The sequence below is a fragment of the Seriola aureovittata genome, chromosome 15 (genome assembly GCF_021018895.1).
Source record: "Seriola aureovittata isolate HTS-2021-v1 ecotype China chromosome 15, ASM2101889v1, whole genome shotgun sequence".
Lineage (NCBI taxonomy): Eukaryota > Metazoa > Chordata > Actinopteri > Carangiformes > Carangidae > Seriola > Seriola aureovittata.
In genome coordinates this window covers 17,507,470-17,532,556 of record NC_079378.1, presented here as the reverse complement: position 1 = coordinate 17,532,556, position 25,087 = coordinate 17,507,470, and the positions used below count along the sequence as shown (strand labels likewise).

General features: G+C 39.2%; 4 protein-coding genes across 9 annotated transcripts; 2 read left to right on the top strand and 2 right to left on the bottom strand.

The window, feature by feature from the left end:
- Positions 1-1,178: 1,178 nt before the first annotated feature.
- LOC130182429 (dicarboxylate carrier SLC25A8-like) lies at positions 1,179-4,192 on the top strand. Of its 2 annotated transcripts, none has more exons than XM_056397375.1 (8): positions 1,179-1,317; positions 1,621-1,743; positions 2,024-2,157; positions 2,272-2,479; positions 2,573-2,770; positions 2,872-2,973; positions 3,098-3,278; positions 3,372-4,192. In XM_056397375.1, exons 3-8 carry the CDS (start codon positions 2,032-2,034, stop codon positions 3,484-3,486), a joined length of 930 nt encoding a protein of 309 aa, XP_056253350.1. In that variant the 5' UTR covers positions 1,179-1,317; positions 1,621-1,743; positions 2,024-2,031; the 3' UTR covers positions 3,487-4,192. The 2 variants fall into 2 exon arrangements, with proteins under 2 accessions (XP_056253350.1, XP_056253351.1); XM_056397376.1 differs by having other exon boundaries at positions 2,021-2,157.
- A 1,324-nt stretch (positions 4,193-5,516) lies between these two features.
- ucp2 (uncoupling protein 2) lies at positions 5,517-8,142 on the top strand. Of its 3 annotated transcripts, none has more exons than XM_056396469.1 (8): positions 5,517-5,826; positions 5,974-6,125; positions 6,474-6,672; positions 6,866-7,082; positions 7,164-7,361; positions 7,459-7,560; positions 7,657-7,837; positions 8,004-8,142. In XM_056396469.1, the coding sequence occupies exons 3-8, from the start codon at positions 6,547-6,549 to the stop codon at positions 8,116-8,118; spliced, it is 939 nt and encodes a 312-aa protein (XP_056252444.1). In that variant the 5' UTR covers positions 5,517-5,826; positions 5,974-6,125; positions 6,474-6,546; the 3' UTR covers positions 8,119-8,142. The 3 variants fall into 3 exon arrangements, with proteins under 3 accessions (XP_056252444.1, XP_056252445.1, XP_056252446.1); XM_056396470.1 differs by having other exon boundaries at positions 5,517-5,869; XM_056396471.1 differs by lacking the exon at positions 5,517-5,826 and having other exon boundaries at positions 5,887-6,125.
- dnajb13 (DnaJ heat shock protein family (Hsp40) member B13) lies at positions 7,852-12,275 on the bottom strand. Of its 2 annotated transcripts, XM_056396472.1 has the most exons (8): positions 12,009-12,271; positions 11,796-11,899; positions 10,960-11,121; positions 10,727-10,875; positions 10,421-10,534; positions 8,889-9,002; positions 8,731-8,807; positions 7,852-8,469 (listed from the first exon to the last, which is right to left on the bottom strand). In XM_056396472.1, exons 1-8 carry the CDS (start codon positions 12,074-12,076, stop codon positions 8,319-8,321), a joined length of 939 nt encoding a protein of 312 aa, XP_056252447.1. In that variant the 5' UTR covers positions 12,077-12,271; the 3' UTR covers positions 7,852-8,318. The 2 variants fall into 2 exon arrangements, with proteins under 2 accessions (XP_056252447.1, XP_056252448.1); XM_056396473.1 differs by lacking the exon at positions 8,731-8,807 and having other exon boundaries at positions 12,009-12,275.
- Positions 12,276-13,239: 964 nt separating this feature from the next.
- On the bottom strand, positions 13,240-22,102 carry LOC130182619 (ras-related protein Rab-6A). 2 transcript variants are annotated; one of them, XM_056397674.1, is made up of 8 exons: positions 21,725-22,102; positions 19,451-19,509; positions 19,279-19,332; positions 18,520-18,625; positions 18,103-18,214; positions 17,632-17,725; positions 15,969-16,035; positions 13,240-14,784 (listed from the first exon to the last, which is right to left on the bottom strand). In XM_056397674.1, the coding sequence occupies exons 1-8, from the start codon at positions 21,792-21,794 to the stop codon at positions 14,720-14,722; spliced, it is 627 nt and encodes a 208-aa protein (XP_056253649.1). In that variant the 5' UTR covers positions 21,795-22,102; the 3' UTR covers positions 13,240-14,719. The 2 variants fall into 2 exon arrangements, with proteins under 2 accessions (XP_056253649.1, XP_056253647.1); XM_056397672.1 differs by lacking the exon at positions 17,632-17,725 and adding an exon at positions 16,692-16,785.
- Between the last annotated feature and the right edge of the window lie 2,985 nt (positions 22,103-25,087).

Genomic DNA, 25,087 nt, shown 5'->3' with positions numbered 1-25,087 from the left:
AAAACTTCACACACAAGGTCAATTTCAATTTTAAATTTATGGCCACTTTAGTATCTGGAAATGTGAAATCCTGTAAATTGTGGAAAATATGTCATAGGTCAAAAGTGCAGACCATTTTAAGGTCTTTTGTAAACAAGGCACTCCTGAGCCTGGTTTACAATAACCAACTCAGGGGGGAACTTAACACATGTAATATGAAATCAATGTAACTTTCTACAGTAATGTCTGCAAAGTACTCAGAGACACACAAAGACAAACAGGAAACGCAGAAGTATATAGGAGAAATACTGGTGCTACATGAAGAGGATTCCATTTCTGGGAAACATAGTGGACACAGTTTTGCATGGTCAACCGCGTGAATTGACGTAAGCTTGCTGGGGCCACGACCTGGAGCTGCAGTGGAAAGTCACATGTACAGAGGCATGCACACTCCCTCCTCTAACACTTTCTGTCCAGCACCCAATCCCAGTCCCTTCTTTGGGTGCTGCTAGTTTGCTTGAACAGATGCTAATGGCTGAATGATTGCATACAGATGCTATGTGTATCCACCCACCCTGTTCATTGAGTGGATTGGCTGAGAAGCATGGCGGTTCCTTAGTCTAGAACATTTTGTGACTTTATTACTTGCAGGGAGGAGGGATGAGGGAATTCCTAAAGCTCCTAAACTAGTTTTGCATTTGGTAATGGGCAGGGGCTCTAACACTTTAAGGATGTAGAGCAAATGTCATCCACTACAGAGCTCTTGTCAGCCAGTCAAATGCCCCATGAAAAGATTTAGAGAATCCTGACAGGCCTGCAGTATCAGCCAATAGAAACATGAGGTCTGCTTATGACGTGAGTGTTGTTATATGAGCTGATATCTGCATACGTCAAAGTTGAAATTTTATGTAAACTCCAAGCCGTGGAGTTTGAACTGCACATATTCATGATATATTCATATTGTCAGCCAGTAAAATTAACTCCGAAATTATCCATGAAACAATTGACCTGTTCTAAATGTTAATACTGTATGTGCTCATAGAGTATGGGTCAGGAGCACACCACCACCATGAGACTGTTATAGGAGCAGATCAACAAGTGCTCAAATATCTGTCTGCGTCTCACAGACTCTGGTAAACATGAGATTCACATAACAGGTGTGTGCAGCTTGTCAGGCTGCCCAGTAGTCATGTGCCGAAGGTGCCTATAAATTCAGGAGCTTCTTCGTCACTGAAACAGTGAGCACACAGCATGACTTGAAGACACTAAAGGGACTTACTACTACTAGGATTCTATATTCCTTGCACTGTGCTGGATTATCCCTTTAAAACATTTAAGGTAAACTAACAGTGATTCTTAAAAAGGAATCATGCAACTTTTCATGGGTTCAGACTCCACTTATGTTACGTGATATTTAAATAGAGATTTGTATTTTTACCAATAAATATTTGTCATATTAAATATTTGTTTAAAATCCATATTTTTGCATGTGTATCACCTGTATCTGTGAGGTATGATGTATTAATCAGACATAACAATGATAAAACCATTGATGACATACTTTACATGAAACCAACATGTGAAATTCTTCTTGGATCACATGTTAGTGATAACTAAATGCTTGTTGTTTTTTTTTTTCAGTGAGTGGTGGTATGCTGGCTGGCTCACTTCAAATAGAGTTTATGGCCAAAGGCATTTCCACAACAGAACCATTTCCAAACACTAGTGTTCTTCTCGAGAAAACTTGAAACTCTTCTTTTACAGGTATGCACAATGTTTTAGCATGGACACTTAAAATAGTACTAATACACCCAATGCACAAAATATTACTTGTACTCTCAGATTTTTCCTCAGTTAGATGTTATAATCAGAACAAACAAAAGTGATTAAATGTGAGGAGATATGAAGAGTTATATTCTGTGTGTCTTGCTGAGCTGAGTAATGATTTTTTATTGGTGTGTTTAGTGTATGACGTGTGACGTACACAGAGGTCTAGGGTAAATAGCATTAAGAGCAAATTTTTCCATTTGTGTCATGAAAGCAGGTGTAGAAATGGTTGGCACGAAACCCAAAGACATGGTGCCCTCTGCCGCAGTCAAGTTCTTCGGAGCAGGCACTGCGGCCTGCATTGCTGACCTCGTCACCTTTCCACTGGATACTGCCAAAGTCAGGCTACAGGTTAGATTCACAGAGTTTATGAGGGCTTTACACATTTTGACTTTAAATTTTGTTCCAAATATCTGTGTTTTTAACCTGTTGCTAACAAGTTTTGGATGTCATCCTATTTCCCAGATTCAGGGGGAGGCTGTTAAAGCTGAAGGGGCCAGCACAGTGAAGTATCGTGGAGTGTTTGGCACCATCACCACCATGGTGCGCACAGAAGGGCCCAGGAGTCTTTACAATGGACTGGTGGCAGGACTCCAGAGGCAGATGAGCTTCGCCTCTGTTCGAATTGGTCTTTATGACTCCATGAAGCAATTCTACACACGAGGCACCGAGAGTGCGTTTCATAACTTAGTATCCCTGTGTTATATGAACAAGGTTGTTTCTCTCCTGCTGCTTCATTGTGACTGACACAAACTTTGTTCCACAGGTGCTGGGATTGTTACTCGGCTCATGGCGGGCTGCACCACAGGAGCCATGGCTGTAGCTTTTGCACAACCAACAGATGTGGTGAAGGTGCGTTTCCAAGCCCAGGTGCGACTCGCTGATGGTGGGAGGAGATACAACGGCACCCTGGATGCCTACAGGACGATTGCACGAGATGAGGGATTAAGGGGCCTTTGGAAAGGTACTTGCCATTTTTACTTCAAATAAAAATAATTGCATTGTATTAACTTACCATGAAAATTGCTTCCACTGGTTGTTAAACCATCCTCTGCTTTCTTCCAGGCTGCATGCCCAACATCACCCGTAATGCCATTGTAAACTGTGCAGAGCTGGTGACCTATGACATGATCAAAGAACTCATCCTGAAGTATGACCTAATGACAGGTGAGGCCAAAAATACCCCAAAACAAATTACTGTAGAAATTGCAGCGCTACAGCTTCTTACACGTACAGTTTCAAATGACAAAATGAATGTGAAGAATGTGACTTTGCTTCTGTTCCCGTACAGACAACCTGCCGTGCCACTTCACAGCAGCCTTTGGTGCAGGCTTCTGCACAACAGTTGTGGCTTCTCCTGTGGATGTAGTAAAAACACGGTTCATGAACTCAGGTGCTGGTCAGTACAGCAGTGCGATCAACTGTGCCTTCACCATGCTGACAAATGAAGGACACTCAGCGTTCTATAAAGGGTAAACATACGCTAACACAACAGTGAACCACACAAGATTAAAAAAAACCTGTTTGCCACACTTGCTTACTTTTCTTTCATTTGTCTCCTTTAGGTTCATGCCTTCTTTCTTGCGACTGGGGTCCTGGAACATTGTGATGTTTGTGACATATGAACAAATTAAGCGGGGTATGACCAGGGCACAACAGTACTGGGAGTCTCCATTTTGATCTCCGCTCGCCAGACGCAATGCACTCGCCTTCACCATGATGCAGTGGTGACTTGTATTTGGAAAAGCAGAGGTCCAAGTGGAGGTGCAACAGAGCTTCAAATGATTTCGGGGTCAGAGATGGACTTCATGTGGTTGGGTGACTCTGTGGGCATTGTTATAATAGCAGAACGATTTAATGATTCAAGTTTAAAGACACTGTGCATTGTAATGGTGAGCGCCTCCATTACAAAAGATATTTATTCAGGTGTAGAAGGCGGATGTGAAAGGCTAATTCCATGAGGTTATGGTTGATCTTGTTTTCACATAGATACTGAAGCCTTGTTCAGCTGGCTGTTCACTTTGAAGGTGGAGTTTCATGTTTACAAGAAGGAACTGGAAGCTCGTATGAATAATGTTACAGGCAGGTTAGGGAAGATTTTCCATGAAAGCAATGGACAGACTGAATCTGGCACCACAGACCTAAACTGTGATCACTTTATGTCCCTTACTTTGTCTTCTGTATTGTAGATTGTTTACAATGTTTACCATTATTTGTGGTGCATGTGGTCAGTGTTTTTATAGGTTTATCTACAGTATGTGCTGCTTATTGTAAATAGCATGTTTATTGCTGGTCAATAATTCATATGAATAGAATGGAAGATGTTGTAGATAATGATAAATAATGCTAAAATGAATTAATAAAATGCCACTTTTTAAAATCTGAACTCTATCTTTTATTTATCAATCTTTTACAGTTTAAATAGGGGGATTAAATAGAGGGGAAAAAGTGGGGTGAAATAGAAATATATCAGGCTGCTTGATAAAATGGTGGAAGCATCTTGGGATTTAAGCGGGACAGTGCTCAGTATTTACATTTCTTTGTGAATCAGAAATCAGTATTATATATCATCTCAAAGGCAAATGTGACACTTAAACTGGATTTATTTCTTACTTATAATTTGATGATAAATGTAAGATGAGGGTCCTACTTGGTCCCATTGAACCAGTACAGTTAGACTTATTTCCTCCTATCAGACATATGGTGCCATCTTCTTTGACATATCTGTCGAAAAAGAAAAATCAGTGGCTACTTTAAGAATAGAGAAAAGGTGTTCACAAGGGAAAACAGTGGCTGATATAAATACACTCATCTGAACATCTCAGCAGCTGGTGCCCTGAGAGCAGAGCTGTGAGTTAACTTTAACTGACAGAAAGAAAGCAATGTTTTCTGTTAGCAATGGGCCTTTGAATATTCATCGGTCCTGGAATATTTCCAGAATCGCCTGCTCCTGATGCTCGGTATTATACTTGGGTCAGTCAGAAGTATAGAGTTACATGGCCTTAATACAGCTGCACATGATGTAGGACAACATGTTCCCAAGAATTCATTCATGACATTGCGGTTTACAAATATTTTATATGATAAGACTATGTTTGTACAATGAAACCAACCTCTAACTAATAATACCACATTGCTTTACAGGGCCCTATCAAGGAAACATGGTTGCGTTCATACACAACTATTCACGTTTACAATACAATTCAGTTTGTGAATTTATTTTCAAAATTACTTTTCAGTGTAGTACTTCATGAATGAGTGCAGGAACAACAGGCCGTGGGACAAATTTGAACAAAAAGCTGTGGTAAGATGTTAATGGGTCTGAACATGCAGATCTGATTAGGTGTTCAGTGTACTTCGTGTTCTTGTATTTTCACCACGACTCAGCACTTAACTCTGCATGTGGCTCAGAAGGTCGAGCAGGTCATCCCCAAATCTGAGGGTTGGTGGTTTGATGCCCGGCTCCTTCAGTCTGTGATTGAAATGTCCTTGGACAAGCTTCTGAACCCCACGTTGTCCCTCAGTGTGTGGGTATGATGTATGCATATGTGTGTGAATGTAGCATGTATTGTAAAGTACTTTGAGTGGTCTCTAAGACTAGAAAAACACTATATAAGTGAAGTCCTAGAAAGTCCAATTTTGTAATGCAACATTTTATTTTCACAAAATACTCAGCTCTCAATATATTCAGCATGTACATCACAACTGTGGGTTTTAATGTTTGTTGTTATGTGTTGTTGGTCTGAGGACACAATACAGAGGAAGCTTGATTATGAAGTCAGGAAGACAAAGAGGGAGCAGACAAATACAGCCACAGGCTGCTTGTCACACAGACAGGTTTACAGTCTACTCATGGGATCAGCAGGCAGCCCATGTAGATAGACTGGGGGTGGGGCCCTACCAGCAACACATGCCATGCCGTGATGTAACAGCATCATGGCAATATTTAAAGAGGCAGCTCTCTTCACCACACCACTGCATCCTGTCCATTCATCTGCTCAAACTCAGCAACTCATTTGGGTGCTCTAACCTTTTACCAGGCAATTCCACAAATCAAATCACAGTACAATCAAAATCTTTAAAATTGTTTTCTTTCTGGAAAATTTGAATTTTTACCATTACTTTGTTACATTACTGTGTTGTTATTTTTTATTTCTGTTTTCCCAGGATTTGGAGTATGATTTTAAGGCTCATTACTTTTGAAAAGTCTTCTATGGAAAAACAAGGAAACCAATTCATAGCTGGGACCAAGTTCAGCCAGAGGGACACCTTTAGAGAATCCTGATCTCTAGTTTCTGTCTGAAAACACATGCAAAAAGGTAAGAACGAGCCAAAGTTCAGACTTCAGTGTGACGATGTAGAATTAAATGAGAGAAATCATTTTTTTGTGCTGTTGAATTTGCAAGGGCTTTGTTTTTCTGCTGATGCAAACCTTTCCTGTCTGAACAGAATGTACCGAACAGCTGTTTTTTGTTTATCGTCAGTAAAAACTCTCCTTTTGCTTAATGGGGGTCTTACATGAACCGCCCATAGGTATCATAGTGTACAGATTCAGAGACATAGAAAAAAACAAAAAACCCAAACAAACTCCTAAATAAAAAAAATTCTATTATGTGGCATTTTGTGATTCTAATGTACCAGCTTGTGTTCTGGGTCTATGTTTTCAGATTACGGAGGAGCTCCAATCCACATTAATCAGCCACACTTCAATCCTTACATTGATCAAAATAATCCTGGAAAATGGCTGGATTTGGACCTGCATATGTGGCCCCATCAGCAGCTGTCAAATTTGTAGGCGCAGGAACTTCAGCCTGTATTGCTGACCTGCTTACCTTTCCCCTGGACACAGCCAAAGTGCGACTGCAGGTAAAAAAAAAAAAGAAGCTTTTTGCGAAGTTAACTTCCCATCAAAACATCAAATTCATATTTTGCATGTGCACATATTTGAATATAGTGTAGGTAAAATATAATTTTGATAAATGCATTTCTTAGTGCTTAAAAAACTGAAAAAGCTGCCTAACGTATATTGAAGTCCTCCATTATCTTTTATCCTGCACAGATCCAAGGGGAGGCCAGAGCCTCAGCAGCTGCAGGGAAAGGGTCTGCAGTGAAGTATAGTGGAGTGTTTGGCACCATCACCACCATGGTGCGTACAGAGGGGCCCAAGAGTCTTTACAGTGGACTGGTGGCAGGGCTCCAGAGGCAGATGAGCTTTGCCTCTGTCCGCATTGGTCTCTACGACTCTGTAAAACAGTTCTACGCTAAAGGCTCCGATCGTGAGTATCCATTAATGTATTATAACTATTAGTCTAGTTGAGGGCGTTCTGCACCAATCACCTCCCTCCTCTCTGGTTCAGATGTAGGCATCGGCACTCGGCTGCTTGCGGGATGTACCACAGGTGCCATGGCGGTTGCTTTTGCTCAGCCCACAGATGTGGTTAAAGTCCGCTTCCAGGCACAGGCCAGGTCCTCTGGGCACGCCAGACGCTACTGTAGCACCATTCATGCTTACAAGACCATTGCTAAGGAGGAAGGCATTCGTGGTCTATGGAAAGGTAGCTTGAGCTTAAAATGGTTCTGTAGGTTTTGAAGGTTATCCTAAAATTTCTTGTGATAAAGGTTTTAATGTACTTATATTACTCTGTCATACAGGTACAGCTCCAAACATTGCACGTAATGCAATTGTCAATTGCACAGAACTGGTGACGTATGACCTCATCAAGGATACGCTTCTTCAGTCCACTCCCCTGACAGGTATAATAATGGCTGCACCAACATGATCCAGTGGCATGAAATAAAGCGTGAGTGTTTTCCTTCCTGGAGTCATAACCTTCAGCCTTTACTGTACAGACAATCTGCCCTGCCACTTTGTGTCAGCCTTTGGTGCGGGGTTATGCACAACAGTCATTGCCTCTCCAGTTGATGTGGTGAAGACAAGATATATGAACTCTGCTTTTGGCCAGTACAGCAGTGTCCTCAACTGTGCCTCTGCAATGATGACCAAAGAAGGACTGCTTGCCTTTTATAAAGGGTAAGCATCGACTACATCGATAAAAATTTTAATGGTTAATGAGGACGTAAATTAAACATTTATATAGGAAGGTGAGGAGATCAATGACTGTAAACAAAATGACAGCTATTAATATGAACATGGATGGCAATCAATCACACTATTTTTCTGTTTTTCTGGTCTTGAGGTTCATCCCATCTTTCTTACGCCTGGGCTCCTGGAACGTGGTGATGTTTGTAACATATGAGCAGCTGAAACGGGCCATGATGGCAGCGAATCACAACTGCACAACTATACTGTAATCATTATTGGCTGGCAGAGGGCTGATGTGATAGCACAGCGATGTTGTTTACACATTTCTTTACTTTTTGTTGCCTCCTAGTATATATTTCAACTCAAATTATCAAAGTTATACAAATTGTGTTTAAACTGACAATTACATACATTTAATAGTTTAGCAACACATGTATTAAAATGTGATCAATATTCACTGCTGTGATATTTATTTTAGAGCTTGTTTGATCAGATGCTTTCTCTCAGCCGAGAGCTTGTCTGGGAACTGGATATCAAAAGTAATGATGAGATTTCCTCTCTGTGAAGCATCCTGGGACAGCGGCATTCCCTCTCCAGTCACCACTTTTTTGTACGTAGGGCTGATGACAAACAAATCAGAGACAGGAAAATGGTAACTGATGCAGATGAAGCATGAACCATAACAAAACATATCCTTCTAGAAATGTCCCTCTTTAACTGTAGAGGTGAAATAAAGAGTCTGAATTTCTTATGATAATCTCTCCCTGTTACAATTATTCATTCATCTTTTAGTGAGTATCCGAGATTAATGTCAAAATACAGTATTACACATGAATGTTATTTATTATTCCACTTTTGCCCCAATATAGGAAATCACTTACTGCACAAGGTCACTGATGGGAATATTGAGCAGCCTGCCATCTAGTGTCTCCACATCCACAGAGAAGCCAGTCAAGGCCTGTGGTAAAGTTTTTTACTTCAGCGGTTATTCTGCTTAATCTAAATCTTTAAGTTTGAAATCCTCTTTAACGTGACTCACCATCTCCAGAGAGATCTGGGCCTTGTAGATCAGGTCATTGAGTTGTCTTACGAACATAGGATGACTCTTCTGTCGCACTATGAACACAATATCTGCAGGGATGCTGTTTGGTCCCTAAAAATAAAATACATTAAGATGATTACATTATAGTCAGGCCCTTTCGCTAAGAGACAGTTTAACTTAATAACGTACAGTTTGATAAAGAATAGCTGTGCACATATTTTCATTTGACTAGAACTAATCAGATCATTACACATAAAGCGTATTTGACGACAATCATATAACCACATCTGAGCTACCTGACAAAGATCTACTCAGAGAAAGAGCTCAACATAGGGTCATTGAGTTTGAGTTTGTAAATTGATGTTCACAAATAATTCCAAAGTTTGTAGTTGTAATTCAACCTTTGTAAACCTGTAAAATAAATCTGCATGAAATGAAATTCAATTACTGGATGTGTAGAAATGATTTGTATTTGTAGGAAAAAATGACATATATCTGTACATTTCAAAACTGTCCATTGCATTCTGTGGTCACCATTTTTTACAATTACAATAGGTTTAGAGAAAAAAAAGCATGAAATTTAAAATTGTAGTATGAAATAATACATTCAGATGTATGATAAAAAATTAATTCAGTATTAAGCAAGTTAATAATTCTCTTATGATTGATCCAATATTATCCAAAGCATTACCCTTCTCCAACAGAGAAGCCTACAAGTGTTATTATTTTGACTTTCTTTATGCTCATGAATATCCAATATACATTTCCACAATGTTGCATTATTATAATGTCAGTAAAAATGTTCTTCATGTACTTTGAACCCAAACTTTTCAGTTTGAGGAATATATTTTGTGTTTCTCATCCATAATTATACATATTGGTATATTTGTCACTGGCTAGACTTCCTTCTAAAGCTTATAGCACACTAAAAGCTTGGATTATCTATAATGAAACAATGGAGTATTGGGTAAATAAACACCAGGGACAGCGCCACAAACCAAAACTCAGATCTTAACAAAGATTCTTGAGAGAAGTTTTGCATAAAGCAAGGAAATAAAGACACAGTGGGGACTATCACCAAAACTTTACCTTGTTTTAATCAGAATTACTCATCCTAACCTCAACCATGACAACATATGTCAACAAACCATTTCAAGTCACATGTTAGCAGCTCTTTTTCTGACGAAGATAGTGTTGAGTAGGAAGACCAGTAGTAACAACAGGTCAAATCCCTTTTACAGTATTACAGTATAAATCCCTGCACAAAAGTCGCTTTTCATTGGCACCAGGTTAAGTGCCTATAGGTCTTCTTCAATCTGATTAAAGTCATATTGATGATGAACTATAAGACTGTTGAAATAACCACATGCAAGTAAGATAAATGGTTTAACAGGATAAAAATAAAACATCATACAGAATGATGAGTTCACTCTCCTAAGACATTGCTATAGGCATCAGACTGGTTGAATTGTTAGTGACAATTACTACAGCTGTCTGAAATATCAACAAAAAATATGTATCGCTCTTACCTGATCTCCCTCTTTGGAAAAAATTATTCTTGTGCCTTCTTTCCATCCAGGCTTAACATTTATAGACAGGATCTTGTCTTTGATACTGGATGTGTATCCATCCTCATTCATAATCTGTTGAACAAATAAGGCAAAAAATAATACATTTATTTCATTTTCAGTGTGATTTCTTCAATATAAATATTTTTTTTATGCAAAGTAATTTCAAACCTCTCGAGTTGTTGTTGTATGAACTGTATGAATGATTTGGCCAGTGAAAAACTGGGATGAGAAAAAGATAGTTATCTCACGTACAGATGTTCTTACCCTGCGAGATATTTTTATCTTTTTTGTGCATCCATGGAAGAGATCATCCAGGGACAAATGAAGATCTCTCTCTATTGGGGGATCTTGAGTCTTCACCACTCCTGGTTGCAGGCCACCAAACTGAAGAGGTACATCATTTGTATAGAAGTCTAGAAAAAAATATGATTAATGCAGTTGTTATGAAATTTGAAAAATCACATTCACTAAATGATCTTTGCCTCTGTTTTTCTCACCTGCAAATGGGTTGTCACCTCCGAAAAACTGTCTGAATGTTTTGTCTGGATTCCCATGGTAGACATATTTAGATGACCAAGCCCCATCACTGCCAAACTCGGGTGGGATACCACCTTTTAGTCCCTCCTCACCAAACTTGTCATAGGTTGCCTTTTTTTGAGCTGTTACAAAGAAAATAGATATCGTTATCGACCCAAACTACTAAACAAATACAGTTAAAATACTAGTATTAGTAAAATGGTACTGATATTGTGGTAAAAGGTAGAAAGATAGATTTACATAATTGCCCTGAACACTTTTATTGTAGTTTACAGTAGCTTTAATTATACAGACTTTGGTCTGTGTCGATCACATATTAATAGAATAAGCTTTCCTATCAGCACTTTCCACCCCATCTTCAGCTGTAGAATCATGATACATTAAGTATAATGTTTTGTATCATAATAATTTTTTAATCTTCAGACATAAGAACAGATAGGTAGGGAATCGGTGACATTAATTACAGATAAACAAGCTGAAAATAAAATATAAGGACTCTATTATTCTCAAATATATTTTTATTGTGTTTCATCCTATTTTAGTTGTGTGTTTATTTTTAACCTCATTGAATTAATTACTTTTTGCCGCAATAATATCCCTTCTTCATGAATACTACAGGTTGCACGGAGGTACACATGTTGCAAATAACCCTACACCAGTCGCCCCTTACCAACAGAGTTGGTATTATAGTAAAATATACAGTACAGTCTACGTGATGGGTTGTACTAATGTAATAATAATAATCTAGAATATTCATGGCGAAACCAATTTCAGCTTCCCTTTTCTTGATACTTACGGTCGCTCAAAACATCGTATGCTTCACCCAACTGACTGAACTTGTCGGTGCATCCAGGTTCTCTGTTGCTGCTCGGGTGAAACTTCAACGCAAGACATCGATATCTGGGGAAATAAGAGGAAACATTGTGACAACAAACACAAACCAGTTATTGAACATTTGTGAGAGGAATTTAACGACAAACTTAACGGTTGGTAGTTTAACAAGACCTACGCCTTTTTTATTTCTGCGTCTGTTGCATTTCTGTTTATTTCCAGCGTCTCGTAGTAATCGTTAACCATTGTGGAATTAAATGCTTAAAACTATCTTAAAAACTCAAGGTAAAGTTCAGTGACAAAATTAGCTAAAAACACAGAGCAGCCGTTGTTTAGCTTGGTTTCCAGGGTAACAGTTGCTTGGGAAATAGTCGCGGGACTTACAGCCAACTGCGGACAAGGAATGGTAGTAAAAGACTGACAAAATAATTGACTCGGTTTCACTTTTTACACTAGCTTACATACAAATAAAGTTTGATTCTTGGATTGATAGTTGCACCACCTTTGTGTGTATGTATGTGTGTATGTCTCCTGCCATCTACATTATGTACCCTGCCACTGCAGTTGCAGGTAATCTGATTAAGCACAGTTCCATTTTATTTAGGAATATGCACAATGTGAGCTGAATATAAACTCACTGCAATGTACAGCCATTATTTTGACACAGGGCCCCACCAAAAGGCAGAACCACAAGATTAGCTAATGATGCAGAACTCCAAATAGTTGATATTCTTTCCCTAATGTTACTAGTTCCTATAGCAATTAATCTAACTATATGCAACTATTGACATGAAGTGAACATAAAGTTTTCAGTCTCTGGGGCAGTTTTGCAATTGGCTTGCTACAGGTTCATACAGGTCACTATGATCCCCCTAATATTTCCCTTTATATGAATACTTGTGCCACATCGGACCATAACAGACACTCAGGCATGAATAATGGTTGGATTCCACTTCAAGGGCTCTGGTATTATGAATGCTGGTTCAGTGGCCTGGCATATTTTAGAGCCTTCATTATTGCCATTAGTTTCCCCTGTGCTTCTTCTGCAATGACAAGTGGAAATGTCTGCTACAAAACCTATTAGTCCAGCTCCAGCATATACCTGCAGGAGATAACCAGGTTGATTATTGTTGGTCAGTGAGTTCACATGACTGTGGATTGTTCTGCTCCATGACCACAGTAACACTTTTTAGGCCTTGCTCTTAATAATACAGTGTTAGTGTTCTGTTCTGTTCCTGTGGTTCACACTGTGTTGTGACCACTGAGGCTGAAGACTTAACAGAAACAGTTCAAAATCTATGCAGTACTCAAGAGTATGTTATCTTTGATTTATGATTTAAACATTACAAAATGCCATGCAAATCACTTAATCCACATCTTACAGCTGTCAATAACACGTGAATTTCAGCAGCGGTGACAAGTGTATTTTTATTCTTTCATTTAAAACCATTCCAGACAGAAACGTTAAGGACTACTTTGCTATACAAGTCAGACTCTCCTCCATAAGTTCACAAAAAAATTGCACAGTTTTATCAGTATGATCAAATTTTCATTTAGAAGTGGTGGAGGGAACAGCAGACACTCTCTACTGATTCTGTTAGAGATGGTCCAGATGGATGCATATTTTATTAGTGATTCAGGACTCATACCAAAAGTGAAGATATTAACAGCCATAAAAAAGAAACATGAATCCAACAGAAATAAATATTACAAGTCCTTGTGGATTAAATACATATGTAGAATAACTAACAAAAGATCAATGCCAAAAAATAAAATTGTTCGTAAAACATCATACCAAACTTAATTAGATAAACCCAAAGCAGAGGAAGCCCTCTACAATTAAACTCCAAAAGTATATATCTCCATATCTAATGTTTATGGTGGGTTTCATGATTATGACTCTTAATATATGAGAAAATCCTCCTCAAACACTATTATCAAAGAAATAGTTTCATCTATGATAGCTGTGGTCTTTAGAAAAAAAGAAAGATCTATCCAAATAAAAAGAAAATAGAAAATGGAAGCCAGGGTAAAAATAACCCCTCTCAAGGGACTAGTATGGGAAAAGAGAAAGGACGGTAATGAGGATGGTGTGGTGGTAGTGTTAATCTTGTATTAGGAGTTGTGTTTGTGCTGGTTTGTGACTGTGCGGTTTCAATGCGTCGACTTGTCATATTGTGCTGGTACATGTTGGGAGAACTGTGACCTCAAATAACAAACTCAGTTTAACATGCCACCTCCAATTTGTATGTGTGTGTACAGTACACTTGTCAACACTGAGATCCCCCAAATATGTTATTGATTTACTTTAACACAACCTTTTCCACATATCATTCAAGATGGGTAAAAGTAAGAATAGTTTGTTGATAACACAATTCATGAATGAAACTTTGCCAATCAATTGCAACAGAACAAATTATGTTAACAAATGCACACAGCATCCACATTGTGCCTATCAAGCTTAAAGCAATATTTAACTTTTTAAAGAATATTCTCACTCTTAAACACATACTTTGATTTAATACCTTTAACACATATATTCTTTCAGTTTGGTTCAGTCATCTTTAGACACAAACTAAAGCAATGTGCTACCATCTTCGTTTGAAATGACAAGACAACAGGAGCTCAGTGAAGAAGCCTGAGCTCCAGCTGTGTAAACTGTTCCAATATATGTATTACAGCGCACATATTCAATTTAAGTGATTTATGACTTTCAGAGCATCCCGATGAGAGCGCAAGGTTTCCACAATGGCGAGGATAATGGATGTAGTGTTCTCTTTCAGGATTGGGCACAGAGGTGGGTGTAGTGAGGGGTACAGATACAGAAAAACCGACCGGGTTTGAGAAAAAGCCAGTTAAAGTAATATTTAGCCATGAATTAGGCCAGCATTAGCAGGAACAGCCTCCTTCACTGACAGGTTGCTCTGGCGGCTTCTCCAGCTTAATGTCAATCACTGAGGGGTTTAAGAGTTAAGGAACATCATGGAATGGGAAAAATACAAAAATGTTTAAAATGTTTATGAGAGTTGTTATTTCTAAACAAAACTATACAACTGCTTTCCAGACCTAAGTTAATAGAGATATCATTTTAAAGTTGTGTACATCAGATCTGAAGAAGGCACACTAGTGCTGAAACATCACCTTATGGAATAAAGTCTGCGCTTCATCACCATCAGAGTGATTCAGACTCTTTGCAAGTATTTTTGCTTTTTTACTGACTATGATTATTTAGGAGTCCTGAGCAGCTGAGCACACCTCCATACAGTTTCAAATGAATTAATTATACAAAAGGTTAACTCTTATTTGAGAAAAAACTCAAAAATGATAAATCTTTGTGAACACTACCATTAGGGCTCGCTATTTTTGTCAGTTCCAGTGTCAGTGAAATAAACAGATTTGAATACTTTGCCTAAATTAAATATTCTAAAATTTTGATCTTAATCAGGAACCATCTGATCGATGAATAAGTAAACAAGACTTTTTGCCTAGTTTTCAATACTCTGATACATTATGGTGGGATGTGATGTTTTTAGATCTTTTTTTCCCCAATGAAACTGCAGGAGAAAATAAAAATTACAAAAATGGTCCGTCTTTTTTTTTTGTAACCTCATGAATTCATGAATTTATCACATAGAGCCCCCACCCCACGATTTCTGCCTATGAAACAGTTTCATTATGAGTGAATGATGAATGAAATTATGTTTTCTGTCTTTTCATCTTTAGTAATTAATGTGTCAACTTGTGGGAAACTGATTTTTGATCACATTTGCGGAAAAGTTGCGGTGATTGGACAAAAATGCAAGGTTGCACAGATTTCATGGGGCTTGGTTGAATTTGCGTTAATTATTGCGATCAAGACATCATGACTTTCTGGAGGGACTGAGGTATAGCTTGTTGGCTCCACAGCTGAGAAGACTTGTTGCAGGAATAATTTTCTATCAAAGTCTTTATATTTTACTGCTGTGAATCAAGCGGCTGACATCTGCCATCTATAGGAGCATCCTACAAAACCTTTCAGTAAAAAACCCAAAACCCTTCAGCAAGTAAAACAGGAACTATCCATATAACATGACATAAGAGAGCGAGGCTCCTGACTCTCTCCTGTCATGACAGACACTAACATGTACACAAAGGATACTGTCCTCTCTACTCTTGTCCTGTGTGGTGTCCATGCCAGGGAGGGCGGCTGCCACACGACGGAAAAGCTGGAGGGGAAGAGAACCAGACGTATTCTGTCAGCAAGGTGAAATCAAGATAACGTGCTTTGAATATTCCCTTTACATGATTTAGCACTTGAAGCTCATACAGAGGAAGACTCCCTCACAGAGCTTTACAAAATTTGATTTGAATTAAGCAGCATGTGTTTGAAGTACTGCAAGACCATAGTCCTGCACTACAGAAGAAGTTTGAAAAGAGGATGTAATTGTGGCTTACTGAGACCTTCCATTGATTGAGCTTGGAGGATTTTAAGTGATTGATGGATTCACATGAAATTTAAGAAAAGTGTGCCGAATGTATGATGATGCTTAACATACCCGCCCCCGTCTAAACAGCATCATGTAGAACTAGACTTCATTACATGCAGATTTCACAGCAACAAAATGCTGTTACTGTGCTAATCAGTGGAGTGGAGAATATTGGTTTGCAAACCCTGACCCACCTCTAGGGCTGTATGATTGATGGTTGGCCAATGCAAATCATTACTTGTAGCAGGTGGGGGAGAGCTTGAAAAACAAATCCACACATCTCACATATGACCAGAGGAAGCTGATGTTTGAAGCACACATGCATGTGTGAGAGGCCAATCAGAAGAGAGCATGAGCACTATGAACACACACACAAAAAGGTGCACACGCTCTACCTGTTTGACATTGTAGCCTGTCTTTGCACTTGTTTCAATAAACAGAACATTCATCTCTTTTGCTCTCTGTTCTCCCTCCTCTGTGGTTATCTGTCTGTGATGAGCCACGAAATCCCCGTACATGACACACAAACACCCACAGGGACACGCACATATCGTCACAGACATTGACAGGAAGACAAAGGGAAAAAAAATACAGACTGTGATTATATCGAAGTGGATTAACAAGTCGTGCCCCTTCCTGCTGCTACTGTCACCTTTGCTCAAGACCAAAAGTTTCCTAATAGAGCTTCTGGCTGTTCATTGTGTCAGCTGAGTTCCCCAACAGGAAGAGAAGGGATTATGTAATAGTTGGGCATTTTGCAGAGAGTTAGATCTAACAAATGCTACCACTCTAATGTGTGTATGGTCAATAAGTAGCTGTAAGCTCCAGCTGGTTACCTTACCTTATCACAGAGACTGGAAACAGGAGCAAATAGCTAGCCTTGTTCTGTCAAAAGGTGACAAAATATGCATACTACCACCTCTAATGCTCACTAATTGACATGTTATATCTTTGTTTAATTATAAACCCAAAGTGTAAAAACTTTCTGTTTTACAGGAGGTTATGCACTAGATTATTTCTGATTTTTTCATGTTCGGACAGAAACTAGATGTTTCCTCCTGTTTCCAGTTCTCATGTTAAGCTAAGCAGCTGCTGGTTCTAGCTACTTATTTAATGTACAATGGTTAGACTGTCAGACAGAAAAAAAAACATTTTTTCCAAAATATCAAACTATTCCTTTAGAAATATGGACAGAAAATAAACAATGACTTTAAGATCCATTTGCTGGATTTTTAGAGATCTAACCTCTGATTTGGACAGGTGACCTTTGGAGGTAAAGCCCAGGCGGCAGAATTTGCAGCAGGACTACAGAGCACGACTCACACACACTCTTACCTGCTTTACGTTGTAGCCTGCTTTCGCACTAGTCTCAATAAACATTACATTTAGTTCTTTGGCTTTCCGCTCACCCTCTTCAATAGATACTTGCCTGTGGTAGATAGGGGGGTTAAAAGATGTACAGCCAAATACAATGCAGCATTAAACAGGCAGATAAAGTGGTTCACATAGTAGATACTTTCAGATGTAATATTATTGTATATCATAGCTGACAACTATGAATTTACTTATGAGCTTGATCGTTTAAAGAGCAAATAATCAGTATCTAAGGGAGGACATCTAGGCTGAAATAAAACAGTCACAGCTTTGAAATCCGCAAAGGGCAGAGATAACTTGCTGTGATTGAGTGCTGCCTCAGGAAGGGCTGAGGAACTCAATATTGGCGGGCCAGCAGTAACAATCAATGGCTTCATTAGTATGCTATTAATGGAGAGAGCCCGTTTGCAGGAGGAGGTAGGAACAGATTACCTTTTATCTGCAAGGTCTGTCTTGTTTCCCACCAACATGATGATGACATCACTTCCTCTCTCCGTTCTCACATCATCAATCCATTTTGTGGTTTGCTGGAAGGAATTGACATCTGAAAGAGAGATGATGGAGAAACAGGAGGCAGAGCATCAGTATTCGGGAGGTAAAAAGCCTCAGCTGTAAAAACAGGTGAATTTTTGACAAGAAGATTATAAGGAAGTAGAACTACAAGTTATATACATGGTCTCCAAGTCTGATGAATAAATATGGAATTACAGGATTTTTAAAATCAAAGTGAAAAGTGTGGTTGAGTCACATTATATAACAAACTTTTGTTTGCTGTTGTATTTAAGAGGATTTACAAAAAAACAAATTATTTCTGAACATTAAAAACACAATATGCATAACACCACCTACTTGTGATATCGTATACTACGACAGCAGCAGCAGAGTCTCTGATGTAACTCGGGATGAGGCTGCGAAATCGCTCTTGGCCTGCCGTGTCCCACAACTGCAACCTGATCTGTGGGGTAGTAGGGGGGAAAAGATGGGAGGAGAAATAAAAGGGAAGAGAAAGAAAATAACAAAAGGGATGAAAACAAAACAAGAAAAACTGAGGTCAGAAATGAGGTAAGTTATGGTGACAAAAAGCAAATTCAAAGGAAACTAAATGAAGTCAGATGAATTGGAAAAGACAGAGAGAGGCCAGAGATAGAGAGAGTAGTGCATGCAGGTAGTGAATGACCACCAGAAAGAGCAAGCTGTCTGGGCCCACGGGGAGAAATAATCACCCTTCACTTGTCATCAACCCTCCTCTCTTGATCAAGTAAAGTGTTTAATTTCAAAACAGGAATGGAGAGAAGAAATGGAGGGGTAGGAAGGAGAGGAAGAAAACTTTTGTTGAGGGAGGAAAGAAACAAAGAAAGGGAGGACGGTCCGGGGAGTACGCCAACCAGCTCACAGTGTGTGTTTGCTAGAAAGAACATAACTAAACTGTTAATAAAACAAACAAACAAACAAAAATCCTTGTTAGAAATGTGTATGAGTGCCCATTAACATTCCTAACACCAAAGCCTTACAGTCACTTGAAGAATTTCCCCAATCTGAACAAAGACCAGCATAACCAGCAACAAAATTGATTGATTTAACACTATTAGTGATGAAAATGAAACTTACTGTTCTGTCTTCAAGGTACATTGTTTTCGACAGGAAATCTATTCCTATTGTGGCCTGAAAATAGGTTAGAAATAGGTCATTATTCATAGCCATCTTCAATCAACATTACTGATATTAGGATAATGTAGACTTTATGAATGATGATTAAATCAGGTGGAGGTGTTTGTCTCACCTGGTAAGTGTTGTCGAAGCTGTCATACATGAACCTGGTGATCAGCGAAGTCTTTCCCACTGAAAAACAAACAGAAACAATGCTGAAGCTACAACGATCACACTTCCAATTCAGTTCTGATAAACAATCAGGCTGATAAACAATGATATTCAATTACCAAAATTGTTTCAAATTTGTTTTCTGTTGAACAACAATGGGGGCTAAATTAAACCTCAGACTAATAATAACTGAATAACTGAATAATTGTTAGAAATGAAAAGGTTTCTTACTATTTATAGGCAAGACATTATTCTCAGTGTGGTCAAACTTTGCTGACATGAAATGTTCGCAAATAACGGAAAAAAGGAATTAGCTACTGCAAAATACACAAAGCTATAATTAAGAACCCACATTAAGTGCCAACATCAAAATTGTGTGCAGTGCATGAGCCACTGATGAAGAACCCTTTTAATGGACTGCAGCTGACAGCAGCAGCAGGTCATGCAACTCCTGCTCCCTTCTGAAAGGTCTTAACCATCAAAGGGTGTGGTGCATAATCATTTTAAGTATTTGAGAAGAAGTTGGACGGTTGAGGAATGTAGAGGGACAGGAAGGGTTGGGAACCAGGCTCCCCATTTAATTCCCTTCTAAGATGCCTTGCTGTGTCCAACCAAGCGTTGAGGATTTTTGATCTTCCATATCTATACTGTGTAGTTATCATGTCATTTACCACATTCTAATAAGATTTCTTTTGACCTTGCTGATATTTACTGGTAAAATGTTACTTTGAGTGCATCAATACCAAGAGAGACACTCACACAGTTGCTTTGAATACCCAAACAGGGCTCCTCAGCCTCAGACTATTTTTCTGAGCTCAAGTTACATTATCAGTTACACTGTGCATCAAGTGATGATGACATGACCAAAGCCAACACTGCTGTTTACAAGGCTACAAGGAGCCACAGCTGATCACAGACTGTAGTTAACAGCAAATGAGAAACAGTAACCTTTTCTACACTACCTTATCCTCTTTCTTCTCTTGAGATGCATCAATTAAATCAGCTGGATCGGTTTCAGTGCTGATACCGATCTTATTATGCAGATAGGTTATTATCAAACCAGAAGATCCAAATTAAGCTTAGTTTCTTTATGCATGTCACACAAGTCTACTATACAACATAGGCTACTAATTCTACTATTCAATCTATTATTTATGCCACAACAGGTCACCAACTGTTTTTAGCACTAATGCAAGCCTTAACGTCGTGCAGCCATACACACAAATGATCCCAATGAATTCGAAGTAGTTAGGTACACTGCTTTTAATTTAGGGTAAAGAGAAAGTAAGGAAAGAGTACTACATATTAGAACTTCTTATCAACAGATACCCTATGTCGACGAATCAGAATCAGTATTTGGAGAGAAAAAGTTGAATGATTCATCCCAAGTCTACATGAAGCCCCAGAATCAGCTTACACTTCCCTATGCTTTGAGTTGGCATGCCAAACACACAGCTGTGGAAACAGTGAGAAGGCCGCAGAAGCACGTATTGAACTATATAATCAACGACCCCACACCTTTGCCTTTGAAAACAGAAACTAGGCAACTTCCCTGCCCCCTCGCCCTTTTCTTCCTCTACAAGTACACCCTGTGGAAATGAGTAGGGAGTGTAGGAGTGCAGGAGTGCAGGAGTGCAGGAGTGCAGGAGTGTAGGAGTGTAGGAGTGCAGGAGTGCAGGAGTGTAGGAGTGCCACTGGACAGGTTAGGTAATTGAGATGCATAACCTCTCAGCAGAAATGGACTTTAAACGAGATTGACAACATTCTTATGAGCACCGCAGCATATATTATAACTAAGCCTGTAACTGCAGCCTCAATATTGGAAATACAACTAATATAATTAAACTGAATGTACTTTTATTATATTAAGCAAACTGTTTGTCAATGTAAGTGGCACTTGTATCTTTCTTCTAGCCTTTTCTGCCGCGGTTAAGGTTGTTATCACAGCTTGGCACGCAAGTTAGCTAACAGACGAGGAAGCCAGTTTCCACAGACATGACTTATCTAGAAGAAGATAAGTTGCATTTGTCTGAATCCAGCGTGGACAAGCAGCCGGTAACAAGTTACGGTGTCGCAATGCTAACACTGTGCCAAGTTTAACGTTACGCAGCTAACGTTGGCTAGCTAACTGGTTAACGCTAATCACCCGACTAACCCATCAACTGTAGTGTTAGCTACATCTCCTCCAGAGCATAATTCATATTCGACAAAAAAATTGCGTTAAAGTCAGACTTACCACTCTGTTCCCCGAGAAAGACCAATTTAAATTTTCTTAAAGGGTTTCCGAAGTCTCCGGCCGAAGACATGACTGTATGAAACAAGCCCTGGCGTTACTTTTCGGGAGCTCCCCTGCTAGCCAGCTAATACTAGCTAACCAGTTGTTGTCAGATATGAAAGGTCCGGGATCCGTAACGTTTCAACAGTTTTCCAAACCTCTACACAGGCCAGCTGGCGAGGCTTCGTTGTCTAAAATCACCCCTTTAAGCTTCGAGACACTTTTGGATAACTCACTAACTACAGCGGCCAAGTTAGCAGTAGTGCCAGTTCTCTGACATGTCTAGACCACTACCAGCTAGACTCCCCCGGGCCACTCTTCTTCATACACAAAATTAACTCTGACATATTGTTATGCTGCCCTCTACTGCTGGAGAAACACACACACACACACACACACACACACACACACACACACACACACACACACACACACACACACACACACACACGACGACAAACAGGAGTAGCCCGGTGGTGGAGCAACGCGTTGACGAATTTAAAATCAAAGGACACAAGTTCAATGATAAATCACCTCTATTTAATCGGTCGGACACAGCGGGCTAAAGACTAAACCACAAGAACCAGTATTTGGCAGAAACTTGTATCTTTATAAACCCACAAGAGGGCGTAATCACCCTGCCGCCATATCTCACTAAGCAAGTTTTATGATAACCTCAATTAGTTGTCTCGGGGAGCCTGAACGTGTCCTGTACATGTTCTATCTATCTATCTATCTATCTATCTATCTATCTATCTATCTATCTATCTATCTATCTATCTATCTATCTATCTATCTATCTATCTATCTATCTATCTATCTATCTATCTATCTTATTTTTAAATCCCTGTATAATATAATATAATAATGTTAGTGTAATTCCTATATAAAAATTGTATATAGCTAATACTTACTACATAAGTAAGTTAATACAGGAATGCTTAAGCTTTGCCACATTCTCCCTTGACAGTATTAGGCCACTTTGTTGATGTTGAAAGAATGGCACCTCTCTTTGTTCAGGGCCTTCTATTTTGAGACATCACAGGAATGTGCACATGCAAAGTCTTATATTTGCTATATTTATGCCAGGCTTTGCCAGAAACCTTAAAACACCATGCCAACTGATATTAATTATCTTTGTGAACAAAAGAAAAATCACAGTTATGGGTAGCAGTATGTAGGTGTTAAAATGAAAATCTAACTTGTAAGGTCTGTTGTGTCAGACACTTTTTAAATTGGTATCATGCTGTAATATTTACAGGACCTATTCCATTACCCTCGACCTATAGCTCATTGGACAGCTGCTGTCCAGAAGGTTGAAACCCTGTGGCAAGATACAAGTTGATTTGATTTACTTACTTCACCCAAACACAGACTAATAAATAAAAATGTAGGTATTAGGGTTTCATGATATAATTATATTGGTTAATGATCAATACATTATTACATTGCTTTTTAACTCGACTTAAGTATGATATTCATTACAAAGCTTAATACTGGTAGAAAATATTAAACAGTGCATGAGAAACACACAGACACAGTTTATACATTTTTATTAAATTGGTCTCCTACATTTGTTTCACAATGGATGTTTCTTCAGCTCAAGACAGAAATAATCCAGTATGAGTTGAAGTAGTAGGGATCTGGCTGTGGTCCTGAAAAAGCTAAGGAATGCTCTTTCTACTTGCTTTCATTTGAATAATTAACCCTTGACTCATCCTAATCATACTCACATTTATTAATAATCTCTTCTGATTTCCATATATTTTTGAGTGCCCTTGTTTTGAGGATAGTGGGGAATATTTAACTCTCACATAACCCTTATAAACATGACAGCCTTAAATACTGATTATTGCTGTAAGATATGTACAGTACATAGGGACATACAATATATAAGCATGCCAGATATTTGCACTAGTAATAATGCATTATCAAAGAAAGGCACATTTGGCTTTTCCCTGCATTAGGGTTAGGGTTAGGGTTACCCTAACCCTTGTAATGGAAGAGGGGAGAAACGGAGCGAATGAGGAAGAGAAAGAGAAGATGGGGAGAGGAAATACAAAAAAGGTATGAGGGTTGGGTCGAGGTAAAATAGGTGTGTTGTCATCACCAATACACCACTATGAATTACATTTATGTTATCATTGATGTAATATGTATACCGTGATGCATTGTGATGTACAGTATGGGTGTTTATGCACGCTTCAGCTGGCTGTTCTAGGTCACTGACGACACACCTGTGCCACTCTCTCACTCATGTGCCATTCAGCTCTGAAGTCTCTTACGGAGGGCCAACCGGCTGATGCCAGTGCTTCAGCTGCTCTCTGTGCAACCCAAGCCTCACCAAACCACAGCCATCACACCCCACTGCCTGCCTCCCCTCCCTGCTCTCCTCAACAGCACTCCTCCTACACCATATGTCCTTGGTAAGGGAAAGACCCCAAACCCCCCCACCCCCCCCCCCCACACCACCCCCCACCCCCCCGCACTAAAGATGCTGAACTAACAAAATCTTCTTTTGCTCTCTGTCTCCCCCACACAGTCCTTCTCTTTTTTTTCACACAAAGACTCACACACATAAAGCGATTCTGCATCTGTGCATGCATGTGTACAACAAGATGGATTGATCTCTAATGCACTATTGAGGTTGTTGTGTAAGGGCTGAGTGTGAATTTGCTCCGTTTTTTTTTTTTAAAGGAATACAGTGGCACAGGATTTGAAGTCTTTAAGGCGGTATTAAAATTTCCACAGCGCCCTAAAGGGATGCACCATATTCTTGTACAAAGAAACGGTGAACTAGAAAAGCATGTCATCTACAATCAAAGAAGTGAAACTAAAAACAACAGCATTGCAAATGAACTGAACTTGTCACCTCAAGCCATGATTTCATTCTGGTGTTCTGGTCTCATGTCATGCAACTACAGCATTTACTTCTGCAAATGTTGACTCAGTCCTCTAGATGGGAAAACCTTGCTATGACTCACCTCTTAAAGAAATACATGTGGGTCTTTCATTTCTCTAGTTATTTATCTCATTGCTTGTCTTGTAGATGAAGATGCACATACATATTTTGGGTATCCTGTGTTTTTCTACTGTATGGGTCTGAGAGGATGTTAATTAGATGCCGCACATCTGCCCGTATCTGTGTGTAATGGAGGTAGACCATCTCATTTCTTCACCACGTTATTATAAATCTAATGAATGCAGCTTTCAATGTCACAGCAAAGTACAATACAGCACTGATCTCTCCTGAGAGGAAGAGAGAGCATGGAGGTTGTAATGGAAGAGGGGGGAAATGGAGCGAATGAGGAAGAGAAAGAGAAG